Raw genomic sequence first — 24,546 nt, 5'->3', positions numbered from 1 at the left:
TCTTGCAGGTGGAATCTTAGGAGAGGCCTCAGGGGAGGGTTTCAGCAGAATACCCACCATGACACTGAAAGGACTCCACGTGTGTCCTTTCAGTGTCGTGGTCTCCACTGATTGGTCAGTGCCAGCGCGGGGGGTCACTGCAGCTGGCGCTGGCATGGCTTGCTGGGTCTCGCTGCTTTTGTGGTCCTGGAGCTGAGATACAGCTGAAGCCCTGAGGTTATCACTATGGAGGTCACTTTCTGAATCTGGTTGTAAATCGCGTGGCCCGTGTGGTCAGCTCTCTCCTGTGTTCAGTCTCCCCACTCCACATGCCAAGGAATGTTCCTAGTTTCTTACTATCCTGCCTCATTGTCTTCCAGCTCTGGAGACCAGAAGTGTAAACCGGCGCAGAGGGCTGGCTCCATCGCGCAGCTGCAGCGGGAGGCCACCGGGCGCCCTCTGCGTGCGGCACCTCCCTCCTCCTTCAGCACCAGCACCTTCTCTCCTCTCTGGCCCCTGTGTCTGCCTCTCTCTCTCTCGGGCTCTGGTCCTCCCGCCTTCCTCTTATAAGGATCCTTGTGATGACATCATTCTCACCCGGACACCGAGAATCACCCTCCTGTCTCAAGGCCCCGAACTTGATCACATCAGCAAAATCCCTCTGTCATATGTCTCCTGTTCACAGGTTTTGGGGGATTAGGGCAGAGACGTCTTTGGGGGACCCTCATCCAGCCTGCTACAGTCATCGAGGACCCTCTTCCTTGTCCCTTCAAGAATGTCCCCATTCTGATCTCCTCCCTCTCCGGTTAGAATGGCTTCAGGGTTTTGCCCGAAATAGTCCCCATAATCTTCCTCCTTCCTGCTATTAAAAAAAAAAAAAAAAAAAAAAAAGGCAGCTTTCACAGTCCCTCAGTGCCCCCTGGGAGTCCCTTCTAGGTGCCCTGGTGTCCAGCTATGTCTTCAGGGGCCATTTACAGCATCTGCTGGCTGTTTCCCATGGTGTCCCCAGGGTCCTGCTTTAATGACCTCGGTCTACTCCCACCAATGCCCTGGGGTCCTGTTATCACGTCCCAATGGGCCGATAGAAAGCAATAGAAAGCCCATGGCAGAACCGTTACTAATCTGCTGGGCCCAAGGTGAAACGAAAACATGGGGCCGCTCGTTCCAGTTTCAAGACAACGCAAGCGGAGCATTAAACCGAACCGCAGGGCTGCTGGGCCGCCCGGGCCCCAGGCGGCGGGGGGACCGTGGAGGGACGGAGGCAGGCCTGAGCCCTGCGCCCGGATTCGCCACCTCCACACCTGCCCCTCCGCTCCGCACCTCCACTATAGTGCCCCCTACTGACCCCAAGAGGCAATAGCATCTGAATTCAACATCAAAGCCTGCCTCTTCCAGGTGGTTCTCTGAACCTTGATTTCTTTATCTGTAAAAGGGGCGTAACTGTGCCCACCTGCGAAGGGAGGCTTCAGCCCGTCAAAGGTTTGGCACAGGGCACAGCAGTAACACCCGTTCCCCTAAACTCCCCGCCCCCATCCCAGGTTTCTGTTAAGATCCCCAGGGTCGCACTAGATTGAGCTCAGACACCAAGCCCTGTATCTGCCCAGCTCACTCTTGCATCCCAGCGGCCAGCACAGTGAATAAGTTGTAGAACGAATGAAAGCAATAATGAATGACGCTGGCTGGGTTCATGTGGCCCTAACATTCCTCTAGAATGGCATCAGCGTCCTGTTGGAATGTTCCAGCAGACTCTATACCCGCCCCGAGACGATTTGTAGATCTCTTGTTACAAGCGATAGAGCTGGGACCTGCCGTAACGTTAGACCCCAGAGGCTCCCGCGACGGGCTCGGGCAGCGCTAAAACGCACGCACGGACGCAGCTCAGTCAGCGCGCGGCGCCCCTCGCAGCCAGTTAAATGCAGTCGGGGGCCTGCTGCACAGGTACTGCCCTTGGGCCTGCTCCCACTTCAGTCCGCACGGCTGGGTCCTGCTCTCCTAGGACAGCAAGGGACTGCAACAGTGCCGGCCAGCATGGCTGAGGCAGAATTCTCCTGCGGTCTGCGCGGACAGGTGCGGGCCGCGATGCGATGATACACCCGACAGGCCCTGTTTTCACACCACAGGCCCGCTGTCCTCGCAGACCCAGGGTCCTGCTAGGAAACTGTGCCTGGAGCTGCTTTCCCCATTTCTGGGGCCTCCTGAAAGAGGCATGCAATAGAACATTCCAGAAGCATGATAAAATAAACTCAAGGTCCCGTGATGAACCACCAGGGCTTCCTCTAATACACCCAGGATTCCACAGTCCATACCTCTGGGGCCCCAGGCTCTTGTTGCTCTGGCACCCGCCCAAAGGAACAGAGGGGCCTGCTGTACGGAGGCTTCTCTAACAGGAGGCTTCTCTAACAGGGCTCAGGGCTTGGGCGTGAGTACTTCCCTGCTGTCGCTGAGCAGAACCATTTCGACCTCATTAACACACGTGAGCGTATTTCCCCCTCCCGAAGCGGGGCAGGGTGGCGGGAACCCATTTTACAGAGTAGGCGACTGAGGATCGGTGGTTGGGGGGCAGGTCACCTGCCTAAGGTCACGCAGCTAAAAAGGGGCTCGGCTCGGATTCAGAACAGATTTATTGTTTGTGTTCAGAGGTTTCTGCCCCTGGTCACTGCTTCCGGTTATTGTGTGAAGCTCACCCTATGAGAACGTGGGGATTTAACTTCAAAATTCATTCATTCACTCAACTAAACGTGTATGGAGCCCTTACAACCCGTGCCAGGGATGCGGAGCCTTGCCCTCCGGGCACTTGGATCCAGGGCTCAGCAGGTGAACAAATAAAAAGGCAACATTGTACAGAAGCCGTACAATACATCCACAGACACATCATACACAGGTCTTACCTGTCCATGTAGACAAAGCAGGGAAGGGTGATTGGGAGGGTCGGAGGTGCTGCCACACGGAAAGGTTAGGGAGTGTTAGAGACTAAGGAGGGAGGGAGGGAGGGAGCCAGGTGGAGCCTGGGTAAAGTGTCCCCAGCACAGGGCACGGCCATCGCAAAGGCTCGGAGGGTGCAGGTCTGGCGGGTGGAGGGAGGGAGGGAGGGAGGGAGGGGGAGAGCCGCTGGGCAGAGGGCAGACGGGAGAAGCACCCAGGTCGTGATCCCAACGTAGGTCGTGTCTCTTTTCGCTGTCACAGGGCTGAGCAGGTACAGCCACACTCTTCGCGTGAGAGAACTGTTGGGGCCTGGAGATCCTTTTGTGACCCACCGGAGGTGCCCCCCAATGCACAGGAGGCGCCCGCCCCGCCCGTGCCCAGGTAGCCTGACACGATGGGGTGCCACGGAGACGCCCCAACGACTGCTGGAAGGAAACAGGGGAGCTGGGCTGTTGTTGTTGTAAACAGGGCGCCCCACCCTGAACGGAAGCACCTGCGGCGGTGGGGGGCTCTGGGGCGGCCTCAGCTCCCTGGGGCCGCCGCCCCTGCCTCACGGTCTCTAGCCCTCTAGCCCGGGCGGGGCGGGCTTTGCAGGCTGAAATCCGGGTGGTGCCCCCCTCTGACCTGTCCCTGCCCCTTCCTGCCCTCTTTGATGTGGCCCCACTTCCTCTGGCAGGAACCCCCGCCCTCGCCGGGTAAAAAGGAGCTGCCGGGCTGATCCCGAGGTGGCTTCCCTGGAGGAGCGGCGGCTCCCCTCTCCTCAAGGCCCTGTCTCCCAACCCTTGTACTAGTGGTGTGCCGCAGCCGCTGGTACAGGCATGGGGGGCAGGGACCTGGGGACCCCAGCAGCGCCCGGCCCCGAGGGGCGAAGCCCGCGGGGAGCCTCAGGCACATCCCTCCTGCCTCCAAGCCTCCACCTCCGCGTGGGTGAGGGTCTCCCCTTCGCGTCCCAAAGTCCCTGCCTCCCTCTGCCTGTCCTTTCTTGACTTTCTCCTGTCAGCCGTTGTCCCCCGTTTCTGAAACCTGAGTCTGTCCCCCATCTGTGGTCTCCATCTCTGTTCCACATCCAGCTGAGCCTTATCTGGGCACGACACTCAAGGTCCCTCTCCCTGTTCCCGTTTATTTTGTGCGTCTGACCGAGCCTTCTGCTGTTAGCGGCTGTCGGCCCGCCCCACCTCCCTCTCCGGTTTTCACCGTCTGGCCCTACCCGCAACCTTCCCCTCAACTTGCCTGCCCCGTTCCCCACATCTCCTGTTTCCTCCACAGGACCCCCGCCCCGTCTGTCCCCATCAGTGCCATCTCCGAGGACTTCCTCCCCACTCCTGAGCAGCCGCCACTCACTGCTGCTCAGCTGTACTCCACCCGGGGCTCCCCCTGCAACTTCCCCCAAGGCCAATTTCCTTGCTTGGACTTCTGGGCAAAGGAAATTTCCAGAACCTGAGACCTGGAGCTCAGGTACTCACTGAGACTCCAAGCAGAGAGCTTGGCCCCTCAGATGAGGTTGCTCATCTGCAAATGGGCATGGTGGTCAGTTGGGGACGGGGACCCAAATGGGGGGCAGGGGGAGCCCCTGCCTCACTTCCCTGCCCCACCACCCCATCCGGCTGCCAGGGGAGAAGGGCAGGCACGGTCGTGGCCCTCACAGCTCAGAGCCAGGTAGCTGTGACCTGAGGCCCTCCCGCCCCCCGCCCCCCACCCCCAAGAGTATGGCTGCTTCTTCCTTTCTACCCTCCAAGGAGGCCAGAAAGGGCCTGAGAACCCAGGAGCCTCCGCCCTCACTTACTTCCTCCCCAGAAAATGGGGGAGGTTGGGTTGCGGGAGACGAGACAGTAGCTCAATGCCAGGTAGGTGACGAGGATCAACAGGAGACAGAGTGCAGCGTCTTTAATACAGGTTGTCTTCACCCAGACTCGAGAGTGCAAAAGGCAGGATTTGGTCCCCATTCCCATCCTTACAACCCAGAGAATAAAAAAACCCCATCTTTCTTGTCAACGCTGCTCAACTCCCAGAGACGGTACCTCCCTCTGATAAGGCCACAGACACAAGAAGCCTGGCCCATGACTGAGAAAATAGCTTTATTTCCTTTGGGGGCATGGGCAGGCATCGAGTCTCAGAATTTCTGGAATTGCTTCTTGGTGCCGGCAGCCTTGGTGACCTTGAGCACGTTGAAGCGCACGGTCTTGCTCAGGGGCCGACACTCGCCCACTGTGACGATGTCGCCGATCTGGACATCTCTGTGGACAGGGACAGTGTCTATGTTATGTTTGGGGGCCGGGGGCACCTGAGGCTGCCCCAAGCAGCCTCTGGAGGGGAACCTCCTTCGTGGGCTCCAGGCTGAGGCCCCAACCAAGCCCCAGAGGCCCCCTTGTCATTGACCAGAGCTATGTGCAAGGCACCGGGCCCAGCACAGCACAGGGGACGCTCTGACCCTCGCAGGGACCTCTCGGGGCAGAAGAGCTCCAACAGCCATCTCCATTTTACAGAGAACTGGAGGCCCCAAAGGATGGCGGCTCGCTCCCCCTCGCCCCGGAGCTTACCACCCCCACAGGCGTCCGGGGTGTCCCCGTTAATACTCATGTCAGGTCCCAAGTCACTCAGACTTGAGTGTAGCCCACCCCCTCCCCTGTGACCAAAAGGGTGGCTGCCCTGGGTTGCCTGGGACCCACTGTGCTCACCTGAAGCAGGGGGACAGGTGCACTGACATGTTCTTGTGGCGCTTCTCGAAACGGTTGTACTTTCTGATGTAGTGGAGGTAGTCTCGGCGGATGACTATGGTCCTCTGCATCTTCATCTTGGTCACCACGCCTTGGGGGAGGGGACAGATCTTAGGTCAGGCTCCCTGGGAAAGGGCTCTACCGGCAGCCCAAGGCATGCTGGGAGCTGCTGAGCAGGGTTCACAAGAGACGGTGCTTCTGGCATCAGTTCTGCCAAGTGGCTTTCTCAGCAGTGCCTGTGCAGGCATCTGAAGACCATCGTGAAAACAGACATCACCTGCCAGGGCCCCAAAAACCTGGAGTCTGAGGGTCCCCGCTCCCCCTTCTCCCCCGGACCCAGCAATCTGAACCGCGGAACAGACAGCCCCACTTACCAGACAAGATGCGCCCTCGGATGGAGACATTACCAGTAAAGGGACATTTCTTGTCAATGTAGGTGCCCTCAATGGCCTGAAGGTATAAGGAAGAAAAGTGAGGCTTTAACAGGTAGTTCCTGAAAGAACAGGGGGTGTGGCCCCAGACAGTAAGAAACTACAATTCCCAGCAGCCCTCGGAGCAGGCACTCAGATGTGGGCTGGGCAACTGCGCTTAGACACATGCACGGAGACTACAGTCATTCTTTCTTCTGAAGGTGCCTGTACCTCCTTGGGCGTCTTGAAACCCAGACCGATATTCTTGTAGTATCGCGGTAGCTTCTCTTTGCCAGTTTCTCCAAGCAGGACCCTCTTCTTGTTTTGAAAGATGGTGGGCTGCTTTTGGTAGGCACGCTCCGTCTGCAGGGACGAGGAAGCCGGTGAGTCCGGAGTAGGCCGCAGCCGGGCTCGGAACGCTTCCCAGAAACCCCCAGATCCCATCCTCTGCAACGCTGGCCTCCAAGGCCCACTGCTCCAGAATTACCTCCGAAAACGCTCTTACCCCAAGTTTACCTCTAATTCAGATTCAACGCTAAATCCCAGGTTACTTCACTACTTAGGCTCTAAAACACTTCCCATCGCCCGCAGAGTTCACTCCTTAAAGTCCGGAAACAGAGTCACCCCTCAAACACCCCGGACACCTTTCGGCAAGGATTGTTTCCCAAAGCACAAAGCCATCCACCCAAGATCCACTTCTTACATAATTATACGACTTCCTAATGCGAAGCCTCCAGGATTTAAGAGGCGCTAATCTAGATAATGTAAAAACACTCGCTCTCTGCCTGAATTGACCCCCGGGGAATCGAGGGCTCCCGCAATTAACCCCCAAACTGGGGCGCGGGATCCTGGTCTCCAGGACACGCCCCTGAGGCCCGGAAAGCGCCTTGCCACCCCGGTGTCGGCCCCGTGCTCGTACCTGAATATCCGCCATCTTCGCGGCCGCCTGAAAAAAAGAAAGCCCCTGTGGCGTCCGGGTTTCCTTATCGACTGCGCAGGGGCTAGAGAGGAAATGACGATAGGGGATAGGTGGGACAGCACAATTTGGGGCGGTGCCTTGGGCACAACTCTGATTGACGGACGGCTTTAACCAAGCAGGCGATTGGGAGATGTCACCGGCGCCGCCATGATGGAAGAGGGCAGAGGGTCGAGGGGGTGGTGCGCACTGTCTCACGATAGTCCAGACATTCAGGCGCTGGGCTCGCGAGCTCACGTTAGGGAGGCTTGGCCAGCCTTCAGCCCTCCCACAGTATCGCGAGAGTTATGGGCGGCATGTTTCTGCGGGCCGTAACATCACGTGGTCACTGGGGACCGCGTGGCTGTGTCCGTACAGATTTCAAACGGTGTTCGGTAGCTGCCATCTTTCTGCGGGGTGGGGAGATGTGAAATGTTAGGACTGCTCGCGGCCTCGCCACCATCTTTGTGAGGGGCGGGGACTGCCCCTGAGCTTTTTGAAGTTCAGTGAAAGTTTTCTTCTGTCCCAGACAATGGAGTAGTGAAGGAGAAAAAAGCCCTTCTTATGGTTTTCTGTCTTTAACGGCCTGGTGCAGTAGAACTTCAGCTATAGTGTAAATGGCTGTTCCTATTCTGTGCAACACCGTTGCCACTGAGGACCTGCATTTTTACCTTTAATTTTATTAGATTTAAAATTTCGTAGCCACATGGGACTAAAGTCTATCGCGTCAGGCAGTGCAGAATATGTGAACTATAAATGCTACAAACTTACAATAAATTATTTGAAAGTTGATTTAAGTTCCCCTTACACTTAATAGCTTTGTGAATTTCGAACGATACATTTTTAATTGAGGTTGTTTCAGTCCCTCTGGAGATAGCAGTAACGGGGATTTTTCACCTCGTTTTTTAGAATCTTCTGTACTAGCTTTGTAACGTATTTTTTTTAAGAAAAATGTAATTTCCGGAATTTTTGAACGACTTGGAAATGATGATACTAGTTTTTAAAAAAGGCGGGACCGCAGTTGTTATCTACAACGTGTGCTAAACTGTGTATAAAGGTTACTTAGACAAAAAAAAAAGCCTGGAAGAAAACACGTGCCCCAGGGGTTTAACATCTCCAGGTAGTGGGGATTAGGTGTGATTTCCTCTTTGGGTTTTAAAATGCTCACTAGTTTGCAAATTGTTCAGAGCAGCTAGCTGGTGAGATTATGATGATAAGGGGAAAGAAACACTGCCTCACTTTGAAAGACTGAGGCAATTTAGAGATGTTCAGGTCCTTAGCTTTTTAATCACAACCCACAATAGTAAATAACATTCTACGTTTTTATCAAACACCTTTCTCTCTCCGAGGTTGCTTTGTCTTTCTGAACCCTCCCTGACTTCCTTTCCCTTTCTAATTTTTAACTCTTTCCTTTCCTTCCTGCTATACACTGAAAAAATTTTTTTCCTTCTCATGTATATTCCATTTTACTTATTTCATGGCTGGATTTTTTTTTTTTTTTTGACCTGCATTGTGAACAGCTTTGGTGTCCAATTATAAACTTCAGCCAACTCTATTTATTACCTATTTTATTTTATTTATTTACTTTCAGAGAGAGGAAGGGAGGGAGAAAGAGAGGGAGAGAAACAGCAACATGTGAGAGATACAACAATCAGTTGCTTCTTGCACACCCTCAACCAGGGACCTGGCCTGCAACCCAGGTTTGTGCCCTGACTAGGATTCAAACCTGTGACCTTTTGGTTTGCAGACCAGCACTCGATCCACTGAGCCACACCAGCCGGGGGCTGGTTATTATGTCTTAAAGAAATAGTTCCCAGTCTCTGCCAGATTTCACAGACATTATTTCCAAGCATTTCATAATAGAAGTGCAAATGCTAGTAGACCAGGAGACGTCCCCAGTGAGCACAGAAATGCCTGTCAAAACAAGACCCTCTCTAATGGCACTCCCATGGACTGGGCAGGTATGCCAGGTGCTTTGGTGGTGGGACTTGGGGAGGATGGAATGGGAGCTTTGAAAATGTTCCTGCTCCTCTGGCTGGTGTGGCTCAGTGGACCGAGTGCTGGCCTGTGAACCCAGAGGTCTCAGTTCAATTCCCAGTCAGGGCACGTGCCTGGGTTGTGGGCCAGGTCCCCAGTTGGGGGTGTGTGAGAGGCAACTGATTGATATATCTCTCACACATCGATGTTTCTCTCCCTCTTTTTCTCCCTCCCTTCTTCTCTCTCTAAAAATAAATAAAATCTTAAATTTTTTCCCCCTGTTCCTGGCAGAGGCTCCAATTCCCTGTATTTGTCCTACATAAAGGATGAAGTCCACCCAGAGATTTCACTGGCATTTTCTAATGTTGAATAATGTCGAGAGTCTCTCTTATGTGCCTCTTGATCATTTGTATATCTTCTTTGGTGAAATGTGTATTCAAACTTTGCCTAATTTTTACTTGCTTTGTCTCCTTACTACTGAATTTTAAGATACAACTCCTTCAAAAGAGAAATGATTTGCAAATATTTTCTCTCAGCCTGTGGCTTGTCATCACCTTCTCGATGGTGTCTTGGAAGGTTTTGCTTCTATAAGGCCAGATTTATCTTTTTAATGGATCATGCTTTTGGTGCGATTATTGTGTGTGCTGCTTTAACACACAGTTTTGCCAAACTTTAGAATTAAGCTCTATGTGTCTTCAGTCTCAGGAACCCCAAGAAGGGTATGAACCTAATGGTAGCTTGAGAAAACCTAAGCCAGCAATATCTTGGACATTTTGGAAAGATTAAGAGTGGTAGATAGAATGGCCTGGTGTGGCAGTTATAATTTGCCTGTGAACTATCCTCAATTTGGTTCCCATGTGTGAAGGTCAGGCATTTAAATATTGAACTGAGTTGGAAAATTATTTCTAAACATGGCACACCAATCCTAGGGGCGGCTTGAGTCCAGCTTCGTTCCCGGGACTGATTGCCTTTGTCCAAGCAGAGGGCTGTGTGTGGGCTTCTGGGTGTGGCACCTATTAGGTGACTCCACCTAAACCTCACCAGTGAAATGGAGGCTCTGATGGGGGTGTTCGAGGGCACCTGAAGGGCTGGCACTGTGCGGCATTCACCCTCTGGGATTGACCCAGGCTGCCCCATCGTGTCAAGTTTTGTCTTAGGCCAACTATGTCATGTTTAACATGCCTCTTCTAGTGCCTAATGGCCACTTGTGAAATACTGCTTGTCCATTTTTTAAATCCTCACCGGAGGACATGTTCATTGATTTTAGACCGGGGGCGCGGGTGCGGGGTGGGGGAAACGAGATGAGAAACACTGATCAGTTGCCTCCTGCACTTGCTCCAGGGATTGAACCCGCAACCTCTTGGTGTCCTGGGGGACATTCCAATCCAGCCACAGGGCTAGGACGGCATTTCTTTACACGGAACAGCCTCCTTGCTGTGGCAGCAGGCTGCAACAAAGCGTGTCTCGGGAACGGAGAACGGCTTTAGAGCACTGGAATTCCATCCTCTGCAGCTGCTGACTAGATAGATCACTTCATGTCAACTGGGCGACACCAGCCACCACAGGCCACAGTGGTTTTTGAGAAATCACAAAGCCTTCTCAAGGGAACTGTGGGCAGGTAAACCTCTGTAAAGGTAGTCTCCCATGAACAGCAGGAGCCCCTTTCTCGCCAAAGGCCTGCCTCTGCTGCAGACACACACTGCAAAGACGCCAAACTTCTTTAAAAATAATTTATTTGCTTCCAATCACAAGGTACAGTAACGTGCAAGGACACTGCCTGGGGTGCGGAGGCTGCAGCCCCGGGCTACGCATCTGTAAGTGCCCTTGAACAGCACCGGCTTCCTCCTGCCCCCATGTTCGCTCCAGTCCTAATGGCTACAGAATATAGTTAGTTATCGGACCACGTGGGAAGTTTAAACTTGAATTTCCAGCTTACTGATAACTACTGAAAGGGAACTACCTGCTCCAAGTGTTGATTTCCCCAAACTCCCGTAAATGAGCAGGTCACAGGCAAACTGCGCTGTAGAGCTCTTAGAGCCAAACGTGCTTTGTAAAAGGCGTTTCTTAAACAGTAGTGACTAAGACCCCTTCGGTGTTCCCAGCCTTCTAAGGCCCAGGGCGCCTGCGGCCCCGGAACAACAGCCCCTGGGGTCCCCCACATCCTAGGGCGGCGATGGAGGAAGGGCAGGCCAGGCCAAGCATGAGGAGTTAACAGTCAATTTTATTGGGCTCAGACTAGGAGTCCATGAGTCTTGAGGACCTCTGTGTATCTGTCAATTTTCTTCTCCACGTTCTTTTCAGCTTGTTTCCGTAGCCTCTGTGGGGTCAGAACAAACAGGTCCTGGTCAGTCCCTGCCAGGGACCCCGCCTCCTCCCAGGGACAGAAGAATCCCACTGCCCAAGAGCACGGAGCCCCGCATCCCCAGCCCTGCCCTCACCATGAGCTGCTTTTTCTTCCGGTAATGGATCTTGGCCTTCTCCTTCCTCTTCTCCTCCAGAGTGGCTGTGACAGCCTGGTACTTCCATCCGACCTCATGGGCCAGGCGCCCCAGGTAGGCAAACTGGGGGTGGGGGAAGAAATGAAGTTGTAAGGAAGTGAGAGCCTGGGTTGGGGAGAGGGATTGGTGCTGTTTCTCTCAAAGGATCCTGGGAATCTAACAATCCAACTTTTCTGACCGAGCTCAAATCAAAAGACCCCCCCCGACCCCCCCCGCCCAAAAGGGGCTCTGTGCTTCTGGCATCAGCCAAGCCATCGGCATTATCGGCAGCGCCCACAGCGGCATCCGCAGACCATCGTGAGAAAGAGCCATCATCTGCCAGTTGCGAGGACCTCAAGTTCACACCCCAGTGGGACCCCCAAGTTAGCCCACTCGCCGTCACCCGGAGCTCACCTTCCGAGTGGGCTTCAGGCGCACCACCTTGAGGGCCGCGGGAACCACCATTCGCTTTTTCTGTTAGAGAAGGAGAGGGACTTAGGGACCTGGAGTGAGGGACAGACAGGGAAGAAGGCTGGCTGGGGCGGGCGTCTCAGCCAGCGCTGTTCTCACGAGGATCAAACAATGTAGGTAACCGTGGATCATCACGGACACCGCCAGACTCGGGGATGCTGCGAGGGGGCCCGGTCCAGCTTACCTTGTCGTAGGGCGGCGGGATCCCATCAAACACCTTGAGACGGTCCAGGGCGGCCTGGCCCCGCTTGGTCTTGTGGGGCAGCATGCCTGTGGGCAGAGGGGCAGCAACCCTGGTCAGTCGGGCCCAGAAAGCGCCCCACCAAGGCCGGCGGACGGGTGGCCTCAGATGGTAGTGCATGTGGAGTCATCTCACGGTCGGGAAACTCGAACTTGAGTGGGAGAAGAGCTCATCACTGGCCACCCACCCTGTCGCCACCTGCGACCCCCAGGCCTGGCTCACCTCGCACGGTCCGCCAGAAGATGCGGCTGGGGGCTCGGAAGTGGTAAGGGCCGCGCGATGGGTTGGTGTTCATCCGCTTACGGAGGAAGGCCAGGTACTTCACTGAGGAGAGGTGCGTGCGTGAGGCTTCGGCATCTCCAGGCAAATGCTAGCCTCTCCCCACACATGCCCACACTCTCGGGCGCCGGGCTCAGGCCAGCATGTCCCAGGTCAGCCCCCCGGCCCTCCTCCCATGCTTCAACTCACGCTTGTTTCTGTAAAAATTGCCAGAAATGTTGATGCCCTCACAGCGCACGACAACCACCTTCCGGCCTAGAGGGAGAGGAGAGTGAGGCAGCCTGGGAGGCACGGGCAAGCAGCCACCCGAGGGCTCGTCCTGCACCTGCCTGCCGCCCACCTGCCCAGCTGCTGTGGAGGAACTGACCACAAGGCCCAGAAAGCCAAGGGTCCGGCAGGGCAGCCTCTTCCCCCAAGCCACAGAGCGGTAATTGGCAATGTTGGGTTCATGCTTAAAGAAGTACTAGTCCAATAGGGGAGAAAAAAGAAAAGGACCCTGTTGACCCTGGACACCCAAACCCCAGGGGCGGAGTGGTGGGCAGGTCTCAGAGCGGTGCATGGGGTTGATCTCATGGTCTTGAGACTCAAACGAAAGATGGTGATTGTTGCTCATCACTGACCTCCGGCTGGAGCCCACGTTTCAGAGGCTGTGGGCAGAGGGCAGACTTACCCAGCAGCACCTGCTTGGCCACGATGGCCGCCAGGCGGCCCAGGAGATGGCCTCGGCCATCGAGCACCAGGACCTGTTGGAGACAAGAGGGCTCAGAGTCACCCAGCACTTCCTGACTCCCACCCCAAGCAACCATGGCTTTCTCATTGTTTCTGTTCACCTTATCCCCCAGGGTACCTCCTATCCAGGTACCAAACCTCAGAACTAGGACCCAAGGCTCACTTTACAGACGAGGCCAAAAAAGCAAATGGTTGACTCCTGATTTCAATGAACCGGGTAAGAACTCCTCTCACATCTCGGCTGCTTGAAGGGCAGGAATTTTTATACCCAGATTATAGCTTCTTCATCAAGAGTCAAAGTCCCCACTCTTATCGAGTGCTGGTTATATACGTTGTGATTGTTGGAAGGCAGAAAGGTACAGAATCTAAAGCCAGACTTCCTGACAATGTGACTTTGGGCAAAGATCTGCAGTTCTCCATGCTTCAACTTCCTCACCTGGAAGATGAGGATAACAATATCTGCCTCAGAAACATTGTTATCATTTTCTCAATGACAGGAAACACAATGCAAACTGTGCCAGGCACACAGTAAATGCAGGGACACCTTCAGAGAACTCTTACAACTTGCCTCCAAACTTGGCTTTCCTTCCTGAACTACAGACCCATTACATTAAGTTCACAGGGGACTGCCCCCCCTCCCCAAGACATTCCAGAGTCTTCCCTCACAGGTAAACTGCTGCAGCCTTCATTGAAGGCCAAGTGTGTAAGGACAAAGGACGTCCCAGGGCTGTGGAGCCTTTTGTCAGTCCTCTGCTTCCAGCAGCGACAGTACTTCAGAGCATCCATCAAACCCAAAGCAAAGGAAAAAAACAATTTATTCCTAAATGCTGCGTAGTGAACAGCTCTTTCGACCCACTGCGAAATATTTCGTGCCCAAACTCCCAGAAGTGCAGGGGAAGCCTGATTATCACTCCGACAGAGCAGAACAAGACTGCTTTGGGCAGGGCGAAAATACCCTCCATTTTGGCCAATCCTTGGCTTCCACGTGCTTCCCCGTCGCTGGAAATACACGGGTTCAATTCAGCCAAGGACCGGCCCAGATCAAAGTAAAGGAGGCCTAATTTTTAAAATTGTTCTTAGTCCCCATCGTCGCTTCTCGGGGAAGAACGAAGCCGCATTTACCCGGCCTTGGGCACAAAGTCAGCATTGTCATGTCTATTCCCCCGATATAGAAACTTTTCAACCCTTCTGCTCTTAATTTCGCTCAACTATCGAGCTTAAGTTCCACTACACACGTACGAAGGGAAAAACGGGTCCATCCCCGTTCTAGCCTCGATCCCACCCGGTCCCTCGCCACCCCTGTCCGCGCAGAGCCCCACCTGCCCCTCCGCCATCTTCGGCCGCCGCCTGGGAAAGGAGGAAACCTTGGCGCAGGGTTTCTTATCCCTTGTAACAGGGGCGGAGGGCGTGACGTCATACGACCACATGAACAGCTTTCTGTCATTTTACTGGTCGGAGTGTCTTGCGCGTGCGTATTGGGGTCCCACTGGAAGGCGGGTCGTCTTCTGATTGTCCAATCCAGGAATCGTTCCCCGCGGACCTCGGCCGCCATGATTGTGCGGGGCGAGGGATCACGTGGGGTAGGAGGGGCTCTCCTGAGGCGGGGCTGTCCAGCCTTGGCCGCCATATTTTTGAGGGACTGCTAATCTCCCGCGTGCAGGCTGAGCGTTGCGGTGGGGAAGCGCCTACACCCCTCTAGCGACAGTAGGTTTTCAGGCACGTGGTGGCCCGCAGGCTGTGTCAAGTGCCTCCTACGGGTTCCCGCCGTGCCACCCCCGCCAGAGCGCGTATCAGCCTGTACTGAGACCGTGTCCCATGTGTCCTCCAGTGAGCAGGAGTTCTGAGGGCTGGGCTGGTTCTGACTCGGGCCCAGCGTCGCCCCGCGCTGTCCCTGGGCCCGCGGAGACCTCGGAAAATAGGTGGTGAACGTATCACTGCATTAACTGAAAAACCAAGACTCCAACCCATCCACAGACAGGCCCGACCAGAGCTGGTAGAAAAAGATGATTTATATACAGTTTCCTGGGGACAAGGGCTCTGTACAGAGGGGATCGGGTGGGGCTGGGGCCGGCGCTGGGTGCTGGTGTTGCCTCCATCCTGGGGAGATAGTGACAGGGGCGGGGCTGCCGAGGGAGGGACCAGTCTGTAGCTGACTTGCTCCGAGTCCCGGCTCTGTGTCCTCTGGCAGGTGACTCCTCTCTCTGGGCCTCAGTGTCCTCTGTAAAATGGGGTGATAGATGTGACTGTCTCACTGGGCTGTGTGAGGATCCGTGGATAGAGGAAGACGGAAGCAGCAGGCGCAGGGCCTTCACGGCCTTGGTGCTGAGAACAACTGCAAGCCCAGCCACGGCTCGCGTTACAGCCTCGCTGTCCGAGAGAATTCCCTGGAGGCTAAGCGGTGCACTCGGAGAGCCCCCTAGATGGGGCAGTGCACTCGAGTTTTACGTTTTATCTAATTTTAACTTCATGGCACAGTTATTGGGAGAATGGGAAAACAGGTGGACAGGAACAAGCTGGAAAGAAAAAGTATTACTTTTCAAGAAAAACTAGCCCTGGCCGGGTGGTTCAGTTGGTTGGAGTGTGGTCCATATACCGAAAGGTTGAGGGTTCAGTTCCCGATTAAGGGGTTGGGGTGCGTATGGGAGGCCAACCCCGACTGCTATTTCCCTCCTGCATCAATGTTTCTCTCTCTCTTCCTCTCAATCAATGAACATTCTCAGGTGAGGATTAAAAAAAGAAGGAAAAACTGTAATAAAGTACTGTTCTGAAACAAATGCTGAAATTAAAAAAAATTAAATTTAGAAACTGATTCTCTAGCCAGTTATTGGAAAACTGTATATGTTTAAAACAACTTCAGCGGGCGAATCTACCTTTGCTGCTGTACATTTCATGAAATCTAAGTACAGATCAAGCATTTCTGATAAAAACAGTGTCTGAATTAAGATGGGCTATGACAGTAGCATATACATCAGATTCTGAAGACTTGGTAATAAAAAAGGAGGTAAAATATACCATTGACGGTTTTAAAAAATATTGATTATGCCCTGGCTGGGTGGCTCAGTTAGTTGGGCATTGTCCCATACACCAAAAGGTTGCGGGTTTGATTTCCAGTCAGGGCACATACCTAGGTTGTGGGTTCAATCCCTGGCTGGGGCACATGTGGGAAACAACCGATAGATGTTTCTCTTTCACATCCATATATTTTTTCTCTCTCTAAAATCAATAAACATCCGCCCTTGCTGGTGTGGCTCAGTGGATGGAGTGCCAGCCTGTGAACCAGTGTCCCCAGTTCGATTCCCACTCAGGTCCCCAGCAGGGGATGCGTGAGAGGCAACCACACATTGATGTTTCTCTCCCTCTCTTTCTTCTTTCCCCTCTCTCTAAAACTAAATAAATAAAATCTTTATTAAAAAGCCAATAAACATCCTCATCTTCAGGATTAAAAAAAGTATATTGATTTCATGTTGAAATAACAATATTTTGGATACAGAGGGTGAAATAAAATATATTATTTAAAGTAACCGGTTTCTGCCCTAGCTAGTATGGCTCAGTGGACTGAGCACCAGCCTGCAAACCGAAAGGTCATTGGTTCAGTTCCCAGTCAGGGCACAGGCCTGGGGTGCAGGCCAGGTCCCTAGTCGGGCCGCACGAGAGGCAGCCACACATTGATGTTTCTCTCCCTTGCTTTCTCCCTCCCTTACCCTCTCTCTAAAAGTACGTAAATAAAATCTGAAAAAACAAAAAAATAATAGCTGGTTTCTTTTGACTTTTTTAAAAAAGTGGCTATTAGAAAATTTAAAATCGTGTGTGGCTTGTGTTCTACTCTCACTGGACAGCGTAGCTCTAGGGACTTTACCTGTGTCGCGTCACTTTACCTCTGCACAGCTCTACAGTAGAGGGTTATTATTAGCCTTTCGTACAGATAAGGAAACTGAGGCAGAAGAGTAACAGGCACAGGCGTCAGGACCAAACAGCCTAGAGTCAAATCTTGGCTCTGCCACTCACGAGCTGTGTGAATTTTGGCAAATTATTTACCTCTCTGTGCCTTGGTTTCAGCCTCTGCAAACGGGGGATAACAATAGCGCCTGCCTCTCAACTGAGTGAGTGAATTTGTGAGCAGCCAGGGCACGAGGCCTGTGTCCCTGAGGCACTGATGTGAAAGCGATTACTGCAGAGCGTTTCTGCTGGATCCCTCTGGGCCCATCCAGAACCCACTGGACCCTCCCGTCTTCCTCCCTTCCGAGCCCCCTGCCTCCTCCCCCTGCACCCGCTTCCTGGTCCTTTCCTCCGTCACACACGTCCCATTTCTCGCTGCTGCCTGGGGCAGGCAGTCCCGTGCCTGCCGGCGGAGGCCTAGGTTTTCCTGCGGTGGTTTTCAAACCCCCAACTCACACGGGCCCCAGGCTGGCCAGAGCCACTGGAACGCCGTGAGCTTTTTTCACTCCTGGAGGACTTTGCACAGGTGATCCCCTCCCTGTGCTCCAGGGAGCCACTGTCCCCTGGTTTGCAGATTCCTGCGTCCAACTATCTCCCTGGTCCACAGGTCCCCACTGAGTTCATTGTCTTTCCCTAATCTCCCTCCTTCCCCAGGTTCCCCACTGTGGACCCGGTCACCGGGCCAGACTCAGGGTCCTCTGTGCCACCCCCCAAGCCTGTCAGTCTCCACCCCTGTCCCTCCTGATCCCTGACTCGGCCCCTCCCTCTTCTCCATCCCCTTGTCCTCTCTCCCCGGACCCTCACCCAACCTCCTCTTTGGCCTCTAGTCTCTCTCTTCCAGTCTGTCCCCGCCATGTCCCTAGAGCGGATTTCCTGCATCCACAGCTGACCCCCCTTCCCCTGCTCCCAACCCCTGACACACACAAGTCCAGGGTCCTCAGTTCGGTAAAGACTCAGCAAGATGAGTCAGTGCCTCGGGGAACTGGAGGCGGGGGCCCAGGGGTCAGCCACCCCTCAGCCCTCCCCAGCCCCGCTGACCACCCTGCTATCTCACCTGCTCCCCAGGGGAGGGCGTCCTCCGCCTTCTCCTCCACCAGTCCAGGCACCAGACAGTGGCCATCAGCAGGAGGGCCAGGGGCAGCAGCAGCAGCAGCAGCAGCCACGGGGCCTGCGTGGCCGGCAGGGCTGTGGCCTCCAAGGCCCCGGGGTTCCCTGAGGGCAGCAGGGTGGAGTCGTCTGCAGGGGGAGAGGAGCCTGGGTGACCAAGGAGGAGGGTCAGGCCAGGGAAAGGCCTTCCTGGTGCTGGCGTTGTGGCCTCGGGTGGGATGCTGGCCTCTGTGCCTGTCTCCTGATCTGTAAAGCAGGACAGTCCTTATACCTGCGTCCTAAGGTTATCATAGAAATTAAATGAGTGCATATACAAAAAGAGCTGCACGCCCTGGCTGGTGGGGCTCAGTGGATTGAGCGCCCGACTGCGAAGCAAAGGGTGCCAGTTCCATTCCCAGTCCAGGCACAGGCCTGGGTTGTGGGCCAGGTCCCCAGTAGGGGGCGCATGATAGGCAACCACACATTGATGTTTCCCTCCTTTTCTCCCTCTCTCTATAAATAAATAAAATCTTTTTTAAAAAAAAAGCGAGCTAGGGACAGTGTTTGGCACATAGGCAGGTCGTGTATTTTATAACTGAACAGATGTTTATAGTGCTTCTGGGTTGATTTGTTTATTCCTCTTCTTCCCCTAATAGTCTGTGAGCTGCATGTGGGTGACAGGCTCTTATCTGTCTTTTTTTTTTTTTTAAAGTTAAACAACATTGAAATTTTTTTTTTTATTTTTAGAGAGAGAGAGCACAACAGACAGACATCAATTTTGTTGTTCCACTTATTTATTGATTCTTGTATGTGCCCTGACTGGGGATCAAACCCACGACCTGATGTATGGAGATGACACTCTAACCAACTGAGCCCCCTGGCCAGCTGGGGGCGCGCGAGAGGCAACCGACAGACGTTTCTCCCACACATCATTGTTTCCCTCTCTTTCTCCCACCCTTTCCCTCTCTCTGAAAAATAAATAAACTCTAAAGAAATATTTTTTTAATTTATTGATTTTAGAGAGAGAAGGGAAGGGAGAAAGAAACATCAATTTGCTGTTCCACTTACTGATGCGTTCATTGGTTGGTGCTTCTATGTGCCCTGACCGGGGACGACACCCACAAACTCGGTGCGGCTCTAACCAGCTGAGCCACCCAGCCGGGGCTTATCTGTCTTATTTATTCCCAGAACCTACTACTTACTGCTCACTAAATAATATTATAAGAGATCAGTTTACATAAATTATATATTTGAATGAATAGGTAATAAACAATAAACATGTACCATGTACAAAGTTCTGATGGCTCACAAGGCCCCACACCACTTGGTCCTCTTTGTTCCCTCTGTCCTCTCCTCTCCCACTCTCTCCGCCTCACTGGCTCCCGCCACCCAGCCTCATCAGCACACGCAGGTGTCAGCCACGGGACCCGTGCACTGGCTGGCCCCTTGTTCCCAACTTCCGGTGACTTTCCAACCCCCCCACCCCGGCCCCGTGGGAGACTGTGATTTCTGGGTTAAGTGCCTGTGTGGGGCTCCTGACATTCAGATATTTTCCTGTTTATTTGACTGTTTCCATGTTTGCGGTCTGTCTCCTGCGTAGGGTGCCGACCCCACGCGGCATGGACCTTGTTCTGGGCTGTGTCTCCAGTGCCAGGCACCAGGGAGATGGTCAGTAAAACTTGGTTGAGTAGCGAATAGTCATAAATGTAAATACAAATGAGAGACAAAGCTAAATGTGGGTGAGAAAGATTGGAAATGTGGGGAGAAACTGAGAAAAATCTACTGAGGGTGAGAGGTTCCTAAAATATACCTCTTGAAATCTGACAGATCTAGCAGACACCCTTGGCAAAGACAGGGAGACTCCAGATAACACCATGATGAGGTGGAAAGAACAGAAAAAACATGAGCAAGAGCGAATTTACCATTTTAACTTTTTAAAAATGGCTATTAGAAAGCAGACACTTAAACAAGCCATTCTGGCCCTGTGTGGTGTGTCTCAGTGGACTGAGTGCCAACCTGTGAACCAAAAGGTTGTTGGTTGGATCCCCAGTCAGGGCACATGCCTGGGTTGTGGGCCGGGTCCCCAGTAGGGGGCGCGCGAGAGGCAGCCACACACTGATGTTTCTCTCCCTCTCTCTCCCTTTCTCCCTCTCTCTAAAAATAAATAAATAAAAATCTTTAAAGAAAAAAACAAAACAAAAACAAAAAAAACAAGCCACTCTTCATAGACTGTGTTTCTATGGCATGGGCGAACTGAGGCCCAGAAAGGGGCATGAACTTGGGGGAACACGCCCCTAGTTGTGCAGCCCACAGGAGTGGGGGTTGGGGTCTGAGATGCTCTGTGCGGAGGGGTGTGGGGCTGGGGGCTTTACCTGGCTGACACCGCAGCTGCAGGCACCCAGAGAAATTCCAGCGGGTGATACAGGGCTTCAAGGCCACCAGCTGCTTGGAGGTGTCCTGCAGGAGGTGGGAGATGTTGGTCTGGACGTAGCGAAGACAGCTGGGGATGGGCTGGGGGCAGGGGAGGGAGACGTCACCACCGTATCACCCCGCGCACCTCCTCAGGCCAAGGGCCTTCCCTGCCCAGCGACTGGGCCCAGGGAAGCCTGGGTCTCAGAGGGAGAGTTTGGACCAAGGCTTCCCCTGGTTGCTAAGGGTAAGTATCCTTAGCAACACCCACAACAGGGCCCAGGGAGGCCCGGGTCCAGAGGGCATTTAGATCCCCTGCTTCTCCTGGTTGCTCGGGGAGAGAACCCCATAGTGGCGCCCTGCCCCGGGGCCTGAGAAATAAACTCAGCATTGGTGGGCTGGGCCCAGACCCCGCACCACCCTCTGGTGCCGCGAGAGCGAGGGGTGTCATTCCCCAGCCACGGCCGCAAGCCTGGGGCTGCAGCTCCGGCTCCCTTGGGTTGCTCTGGTCCAAAGAAATCACCAGTAAGGCCGAGCTGAGCTTCGTTTCCCACTCCCTAGGAAGGCATCTCACTCCCCTCACTTGTCCCCCAGGTTCAGGGCTGACCTGGAGGGCACATAAGGTGACAAAGTATATCTCGGTGTTGACATCCTCCAGCAGCTGTTTCATCTGGGAGCCAGCCACTGACTTGAGCCGTTCCATGCAGCGCTGGGCCAGGACTAGGCGCCAGAAGGCCCCGCAGACCTTGTCCTGGGGAGAGACAGCTGGAGCTCTGCATCCCACTGGCAGAGGGGTGGGAGGGCTCCCGGGCCTGAGGGAGGAGGGGCTGGGGTGGGGGAGCCTGGGCTCCTGGGCCTGAGGGAGGAGGGGTCAGGGGTGGGGGGGCCTGGGCACCCGGGGCTGAGGGAGGAGACCAGGTCAGCAATCTAGCCGGATCCGCTGAGGGATGGTGCATCTAGAGTCTCTTCCCCACATCCATCCCAGGCCCCTCCCATCTGTGACTCACGTCCTGCAGGTTGGAGGCCACTGTGACTGGATAATCCTGAAGCAGGTAGTCAGACTGTGGGAGAAAACAGGTTCAGGTTGGGCTGAAGACAGGAGGAAACAGACCTACAGGGGGAGAGACCCAGGAAGAGGGGGACAGGGAGCTGCCCACACAGAGACCCGAACAGGGGGCACTCAGACTCAGCAACAGAACCCGAGGCTCAGCAAGGCCAGCAGGAGGGGGCGCAGCAGGGCGCTCACCAGCTTGCCGAAGGTGTCAGCGAAGGTGGAGGAGATGGGGCTGTGGGGGAAGGAACAGTCTGGGGTCCCACAGAGGCTGGGGCTGAGCATCAGCAGCAGCAGCAGGAAGGTCTGTGGGGAAAGGCGGTGCCTCTGTTGGCTCCGCACCCCTCCCCCAGGCTCCCCCAGCCCCTATCCTCTCTCCTCCTTTCTCTTCCCGGAGTTCAGGTCATCTCTTTGGGTTCCCGAACCCCCCTCAGTCTGGCTCCCAGCTGCCCACCTCTGATCTCTGTCCCTGTATGTCACTCCGCTTCTGTCCCACGTGTCCAGTCCTCAGTGCGCTTTGCCCCAGCCCCAGACTTGGCCCATGGATCTCCGTCTCTGCTCCCTCTGCCCTAAATCTTCTTTGCTCTGTCCACCACTCTGCCCTTCCCTGCTCATCCCTCCCATTTCTCCTTCCAGCTGGGTCCCCTCCGCCCCATTTGTATTCACCTCCCTCTGTTTCTTCCCCCCATCACTGTCTACCGCTTCCATCCTGTCCACCTCTCCCGGCCCTGCCCATCTCCCCTCACCCCTGCCCATCTCCCTCCACCCCTGCCCTCCTTGCGTCCACCCCGCCCATCTCCCTCCACCCCTGCCCTCCTTCTGTCCACCCCTGTCCATCTCCCCCCACCCCTGCACCTCCCCACCTGCCTGCCCATCATGGCACAGCCCTCCTTTCCCCCACCTTGTCCCTCAGGTATACGCACAGCTGGGTTCCAGGCTGGTGCCAACACTATCATCTCCGCCAGAGGCCCCTCATGCCTGTAGCCAGATCTTGGAAGGGAGAGAAGAGCAGGTCTCGGTCCCTGACACCCCAGCCCTTTCCTCACCCGCCCCTTCACCTCCCCGCCCCTCCCTTGGCCCCTTGATGTGGCTAAGTTTCCGCCTCCTTCTCCCTCGGGTTTCCTGCGCACGCTCCAGTTACGGTGAAAACTCATGCTCCTTTCTAAGAACCCTGACGTCCGATCCCTGGAACCCTCCCCAGGCAGGGACGCAGGGACCTGACCCCCGCTCCCCTTCCCTCAGCCCCAGGAAGGGCACCCCAGCCCCGCCCCTCGGGACCCAGGGCCCATTTCTCCTCTCGCACCAGCCTTGCCCAGACAGGGTGTGGAAGGGGCCAGGCCGAGTGACACCCAGGACCGAAAGTGAAAGGAAATTTTGGAGGGGGGTATAGTTAGGGTGGCTCTGTCCGAGGCCAGTGGCGCCACCTGGTGGCGGCAGCTCACGCCCCAAAGGGCGCTGACCTGAGAGCTGAGGGTGGGTCAGTTCTCCCTCCTAGGACACACTGGATGAGGAGCTGGGTCTGAAATCTGGCTTTGTCTCCAACCAGAACCAAAGCACACAGGGCAGGGAAGGGATCACCCTGAGCCTTCACCTTCACCTTGAGACTTAACTCCCCTCTCCCCGTCCTCTGTATCGAGAGGCTGAGGCCCCAAGCCTTGGCTTGGGCTCCTGACTCTGTGTCTCTGCCCACGCAGCCCGCCCTGTCCGCAAATTTCTTGGCTGACCATCCAAACGTATCCAGGGTCCGCCCAATCGCTTCTCACCACCCTCCGCCACCATCACCCGGGGTCTGCCACCACCGCCTCCCACCTGAACACGCCTCCCACCTGAACACCACTGTGGCCTCCTCTCCTCCGCCCTCACCCCCCCGCCCCCCCCATTCCTGGTTGTTCCCGGGAAGACCTGAATCAGCTTGCATTCTCCTCTGCCTCCTGCCGCTCAAAGTAAAAGACCAGGTCCTCTCTGTGGTTCTGCAAGATCTGGCCCGGTTCCCCCTCTGCCTTGGCCTTCTCGCTCTGCCTGGCTGCCTGGGGCACGCGCACGCCTGCCCCAGGGCCTTTGCACTCACCGGCAGGCCCCTCAGCCCGAATGCCCTCCCCCCCAGATACCCACGTGGCTACTCCCCCATCTCATTCAGGCCTTTGCTCAAACACACAGGCAATGCTTCCCCCCTTACCCCTTTCCAAACTGTACCCCAGCTTTGCTCTCTCCTTGTCACTGTATCACCTTCTGCACACCATGCACTTTACTCATCATCTTCCTTGTCAGCGGCCCCCACCGGGGGTCCGCTCCAGGCCCATGGCCGGCGTCTGTTTCCCCTGCTGGATCTCCAACACCTACACTTGGACTGGAAACAGAGCAGGTGCTCAATCAATATTTGTTAACTAAGGAAATGGATCCTGGCCTCTTTCCTTCTTCATTATTGTTGTATCGAGGAGAAAGCACCTTGGTTTTGACTCAGTCTCCTGGGAGATAATCTCTAAGTCCCTGGGCACTTCCCCATAAGTGCTAAGAATGGCTTTGTTATTCACGAGGGGCCCGACCGACCTCGACGCTCTGGAGGACTGGAGGTGGGGAGGGCTGGCCGGCCCAGGGAGACCGACCGCGGTTAGAGGGTTGGCGCTTTGAGACACAGGCTGTCCCACCGACCTCCCACCTCCAACCTGGGGGGCGGGGAGAAGGCGGGAGGGGCGCTGGACCCTGGGCTCCACCTCCGCCTCCGTAAGCACCTGGCGTTGTCCTCTTCTCTGTCTCCCCCTCTTCTCTCTCCTGTCTGGACACTTGTCATTAGATTTAGGGCCCATTTGGATGACCCAGGATGAACTGATCTCAGCATCCTTAACTGCATTTTATCTGCCCAGGCTGTTTTTCCAGATAAGGTCACATGCATAGGTCCCAAGGGTGAGGGTG

The 24,546-nt window shown here is 54.9% G+C and overlaps 3 protein-coding genes and 5 non-coding genes across 10 annotated transcripts; all 8 read right to left on the bottom strand.

The window, feature by feature from the left end:
- Positions 1-4,963: 4,963 nt before the first annotated feature.
- RPS11 (ribosomal protein S11) lies at positions 4,964-7,044 on the bottom strand. The gene is made up of 5 exons (XM_054588721.1): positions 6,945-7,044; positions 6,257-6,388; positions 5,990-6,065; positions 5,577-5,706; positions 4,964-5,135 (listed from the first exon to the last, which is right to left on the bottom strand). Exons 1-5 carry the CDS (start codon positions 6,957-6,959, stop codon positions 5,012-5,014), a joined length of 477 nt encoding a protein of 158 aa, XP_054444696.1. The 5' UTR covers positions 6,960-7,044; the 3' UTR covers positions 4,964-5,011.
- LOC129082984 (small nucleolar RNA SNORD35) lies at positions 5,811-5,897 on the bottom strand. The gene has a single exon (XR_008530449.1). It is a non-coding gene; the product is annotated as a small nucleolar RNA SNORD35 (small nucleolar RNA).
- Positions 7,045-11,158: 4,114 nt separating the features above from the next.
- Positions 11,159-14,508, bottom strand: RPL13A (ribosomal protein L13a). Its single transcript, XM_054588711.1, has 8 exons — positions 14,474-14,508; positions 13,096-13,168; positions 12,615-12,680; positions 12,369-12,470; positions 12,090-12,175; positions 11,849-11,908; positions 11,396-11,518; positions 11,159-11,274 (listed from the first exon to the last, which is right to left on the bottom strand). The coding sequence occupies exons 1-8, from the start codon at positions 14,486-14,488 to the stop codon at positions 11,188-11,190; spliced, it is 612 nt and encodes a 203-aa protein (XP_054444686.1). The 5' UTR covers positions 14,489-14,508; the 3' UTR covers positions 11,159-11,187.
- On the bottom strand, positions 11,689-11,775 carry LOC129082985 (small nucleolar RNA SNORD35). The gene has a single exon (XR_008530450.1). It is a non-coding gene; the product is annotated as a small nucleolar RNA SNORD35 (small nucleolar RNA).
- Positions 11,978-12,047, bottom strand: LOC129082983 (small nucleolar RNA SNORD34). The gene has a single exon (XR_008530448.1). It is a non-coding gene; the product is annotated as a small nucleolar RNA SNORD34 (small nucleolar RNA).
- Positions 12,245-12,329, bottom strand: LOC129082981 (small nucleolar RNA Z195/SNORD33/SNORD32 family). The gene has a single exon (XR_008530446.1). It is a non-coding gene; the product is annotated as a small nucleolar RNA Z195/SNORD33/SNORD32 family (small nucleolar RNA).
- On the bottom strand, positions 12,965-13,048 carry LOC129082982 (small nucleolar RNA Z195/SNORD33/SNORD32 family). The gene has a single exon (XR_008530447.1). It is a non-coding gene; the product is annotated as a small nucleolar RNA Z195/SNORD33/SNORD32 family (small nucleolar RNA).
- A 654-nt stretch (positions 14,509-15,162) lies between the features above and the next one.
- On the bottom strand, positions 15,163-23,875 carry FLT3LG (fms related receptor tyrosine kinase 3 ligand). 3 transcript variants are annotated; one of them, XM_054588536.1, is made up of 8 exons: positions 23,813-23,875; positions 22,560-22,626; positions 21,832-21,942; positions 21,593-21,646; positions 21,193-21,336; positions 20,549-20,687; positions 18,145-18,326; positions 15,163-15,372 (listed from the first exon to the last, which is right to left on the bottom strand). In XM_054588536.1, exons 2-8 carry the CDS (start codon positions 22,590-22,592, stop codon positions 15,163-15,165), a joined length of 873 nt encoding a protein of 290 aa, XP_054444511.1. In that variant the 5' UTR covers positions 22,593-22,626; positions 23,813-23,875. The 3 variants fall into 3 exon arrangements, with proteins under 3 accessions (XP_054444511.1, XP_054444510.1, XP_054444512.1); XM_054588535.1 differs by lacking the exon at positions 23,813-23,875 and adding an exon at positions 22,940-22,999; XM_054588537.1 differs by lacking the exon at positions 23,813-23,875 and adding an exon at positions 22,940-22,999 and having other exon boundaries at positions 20,549-20,633.
- Between the last annotated feature and the right edge of the window lie 671 nt (positions 23,876-24,546).

This window comes from Pteronotus mesoamericanus, unplaced genomic scaffold (assembly GCF_021234165.1).
Source record: "Pteronotus mesoamericanus isolate MK-2021 breed Mesoamerican mustached bat unplaced genomic scaffold, CSHL_Meso_final scaffold_137, whole genome shotgun sequence".
Lineage (NCBI taxonomy): Eukaryota > Metazoa > Chordata > Mammalia > Chiroptera > Mormoopidae > Pteronotus > Pteronotus mesoamericanus.
Note: the sequence above shows the minus strand (reverse complement) of the source record. Positions and strands in the feature narration are given on the sequence as shown.

Excerpts from the sequence above, each read along its gene's own strand:
- RPS11 (XM_054588721.1), bottom strand. Across the intron at positions 5,707-5,989 it reads CCGAGGGCGCATCTTGTCTG|GCGTGGTGACCAAGATGAAG; the intron begins GTAAGTGGGGCT and ends CCCTCCCCCAAG. Across the intron at positions 5,136-5,576 it reads CACCTGTCCCCCTGCTTCAG|AGATGTCCAGATCGGCGACA; the intron begins GTGAGCACAGTG and ends CCCTGTCCACAG.
- RPL13A (XM_054588711.1), bottom strand. Across the intron at positions 12,471-12,614 it reads CAATTTTTACAGAAACAAGC|TGAAGTACCTGGCCTTCCTC; the intron begins GTGAGTTGAAGC and ends ACCTCTCCTCAG. Across the intron at positions 11,519-11,848 it reads GCCTGAAGCCCACTCGGAAG|TTTGCCTACCTGGGGCGCCT; the intron begins GTGAGCTCCGGG and ends CCCCACCCCCAG.
- FLT3LG (XM_054588536.1), bottom strand. The coding sequence starts at position 22,592 with ATGATAGTGTTGGCACCAGCCTGGAACCCAGCT. Across the intron at positions 21,337-21,592 it reads TGGCCTCCAACCTGCAGGAC|GACAAGGTCTGCGGGGCCTT; the intron begins GTGAGTCACAGA and ends GTCTCTCCCCAG. Across the intron at positions 18,327-20,548 it reads GCAGCTGCGGTGTCAGCCAG|ACGACTCCACCCTGCTGCCC; the intron begins GTAAAGCCCCCA and ends CTCCCCCTGCAG.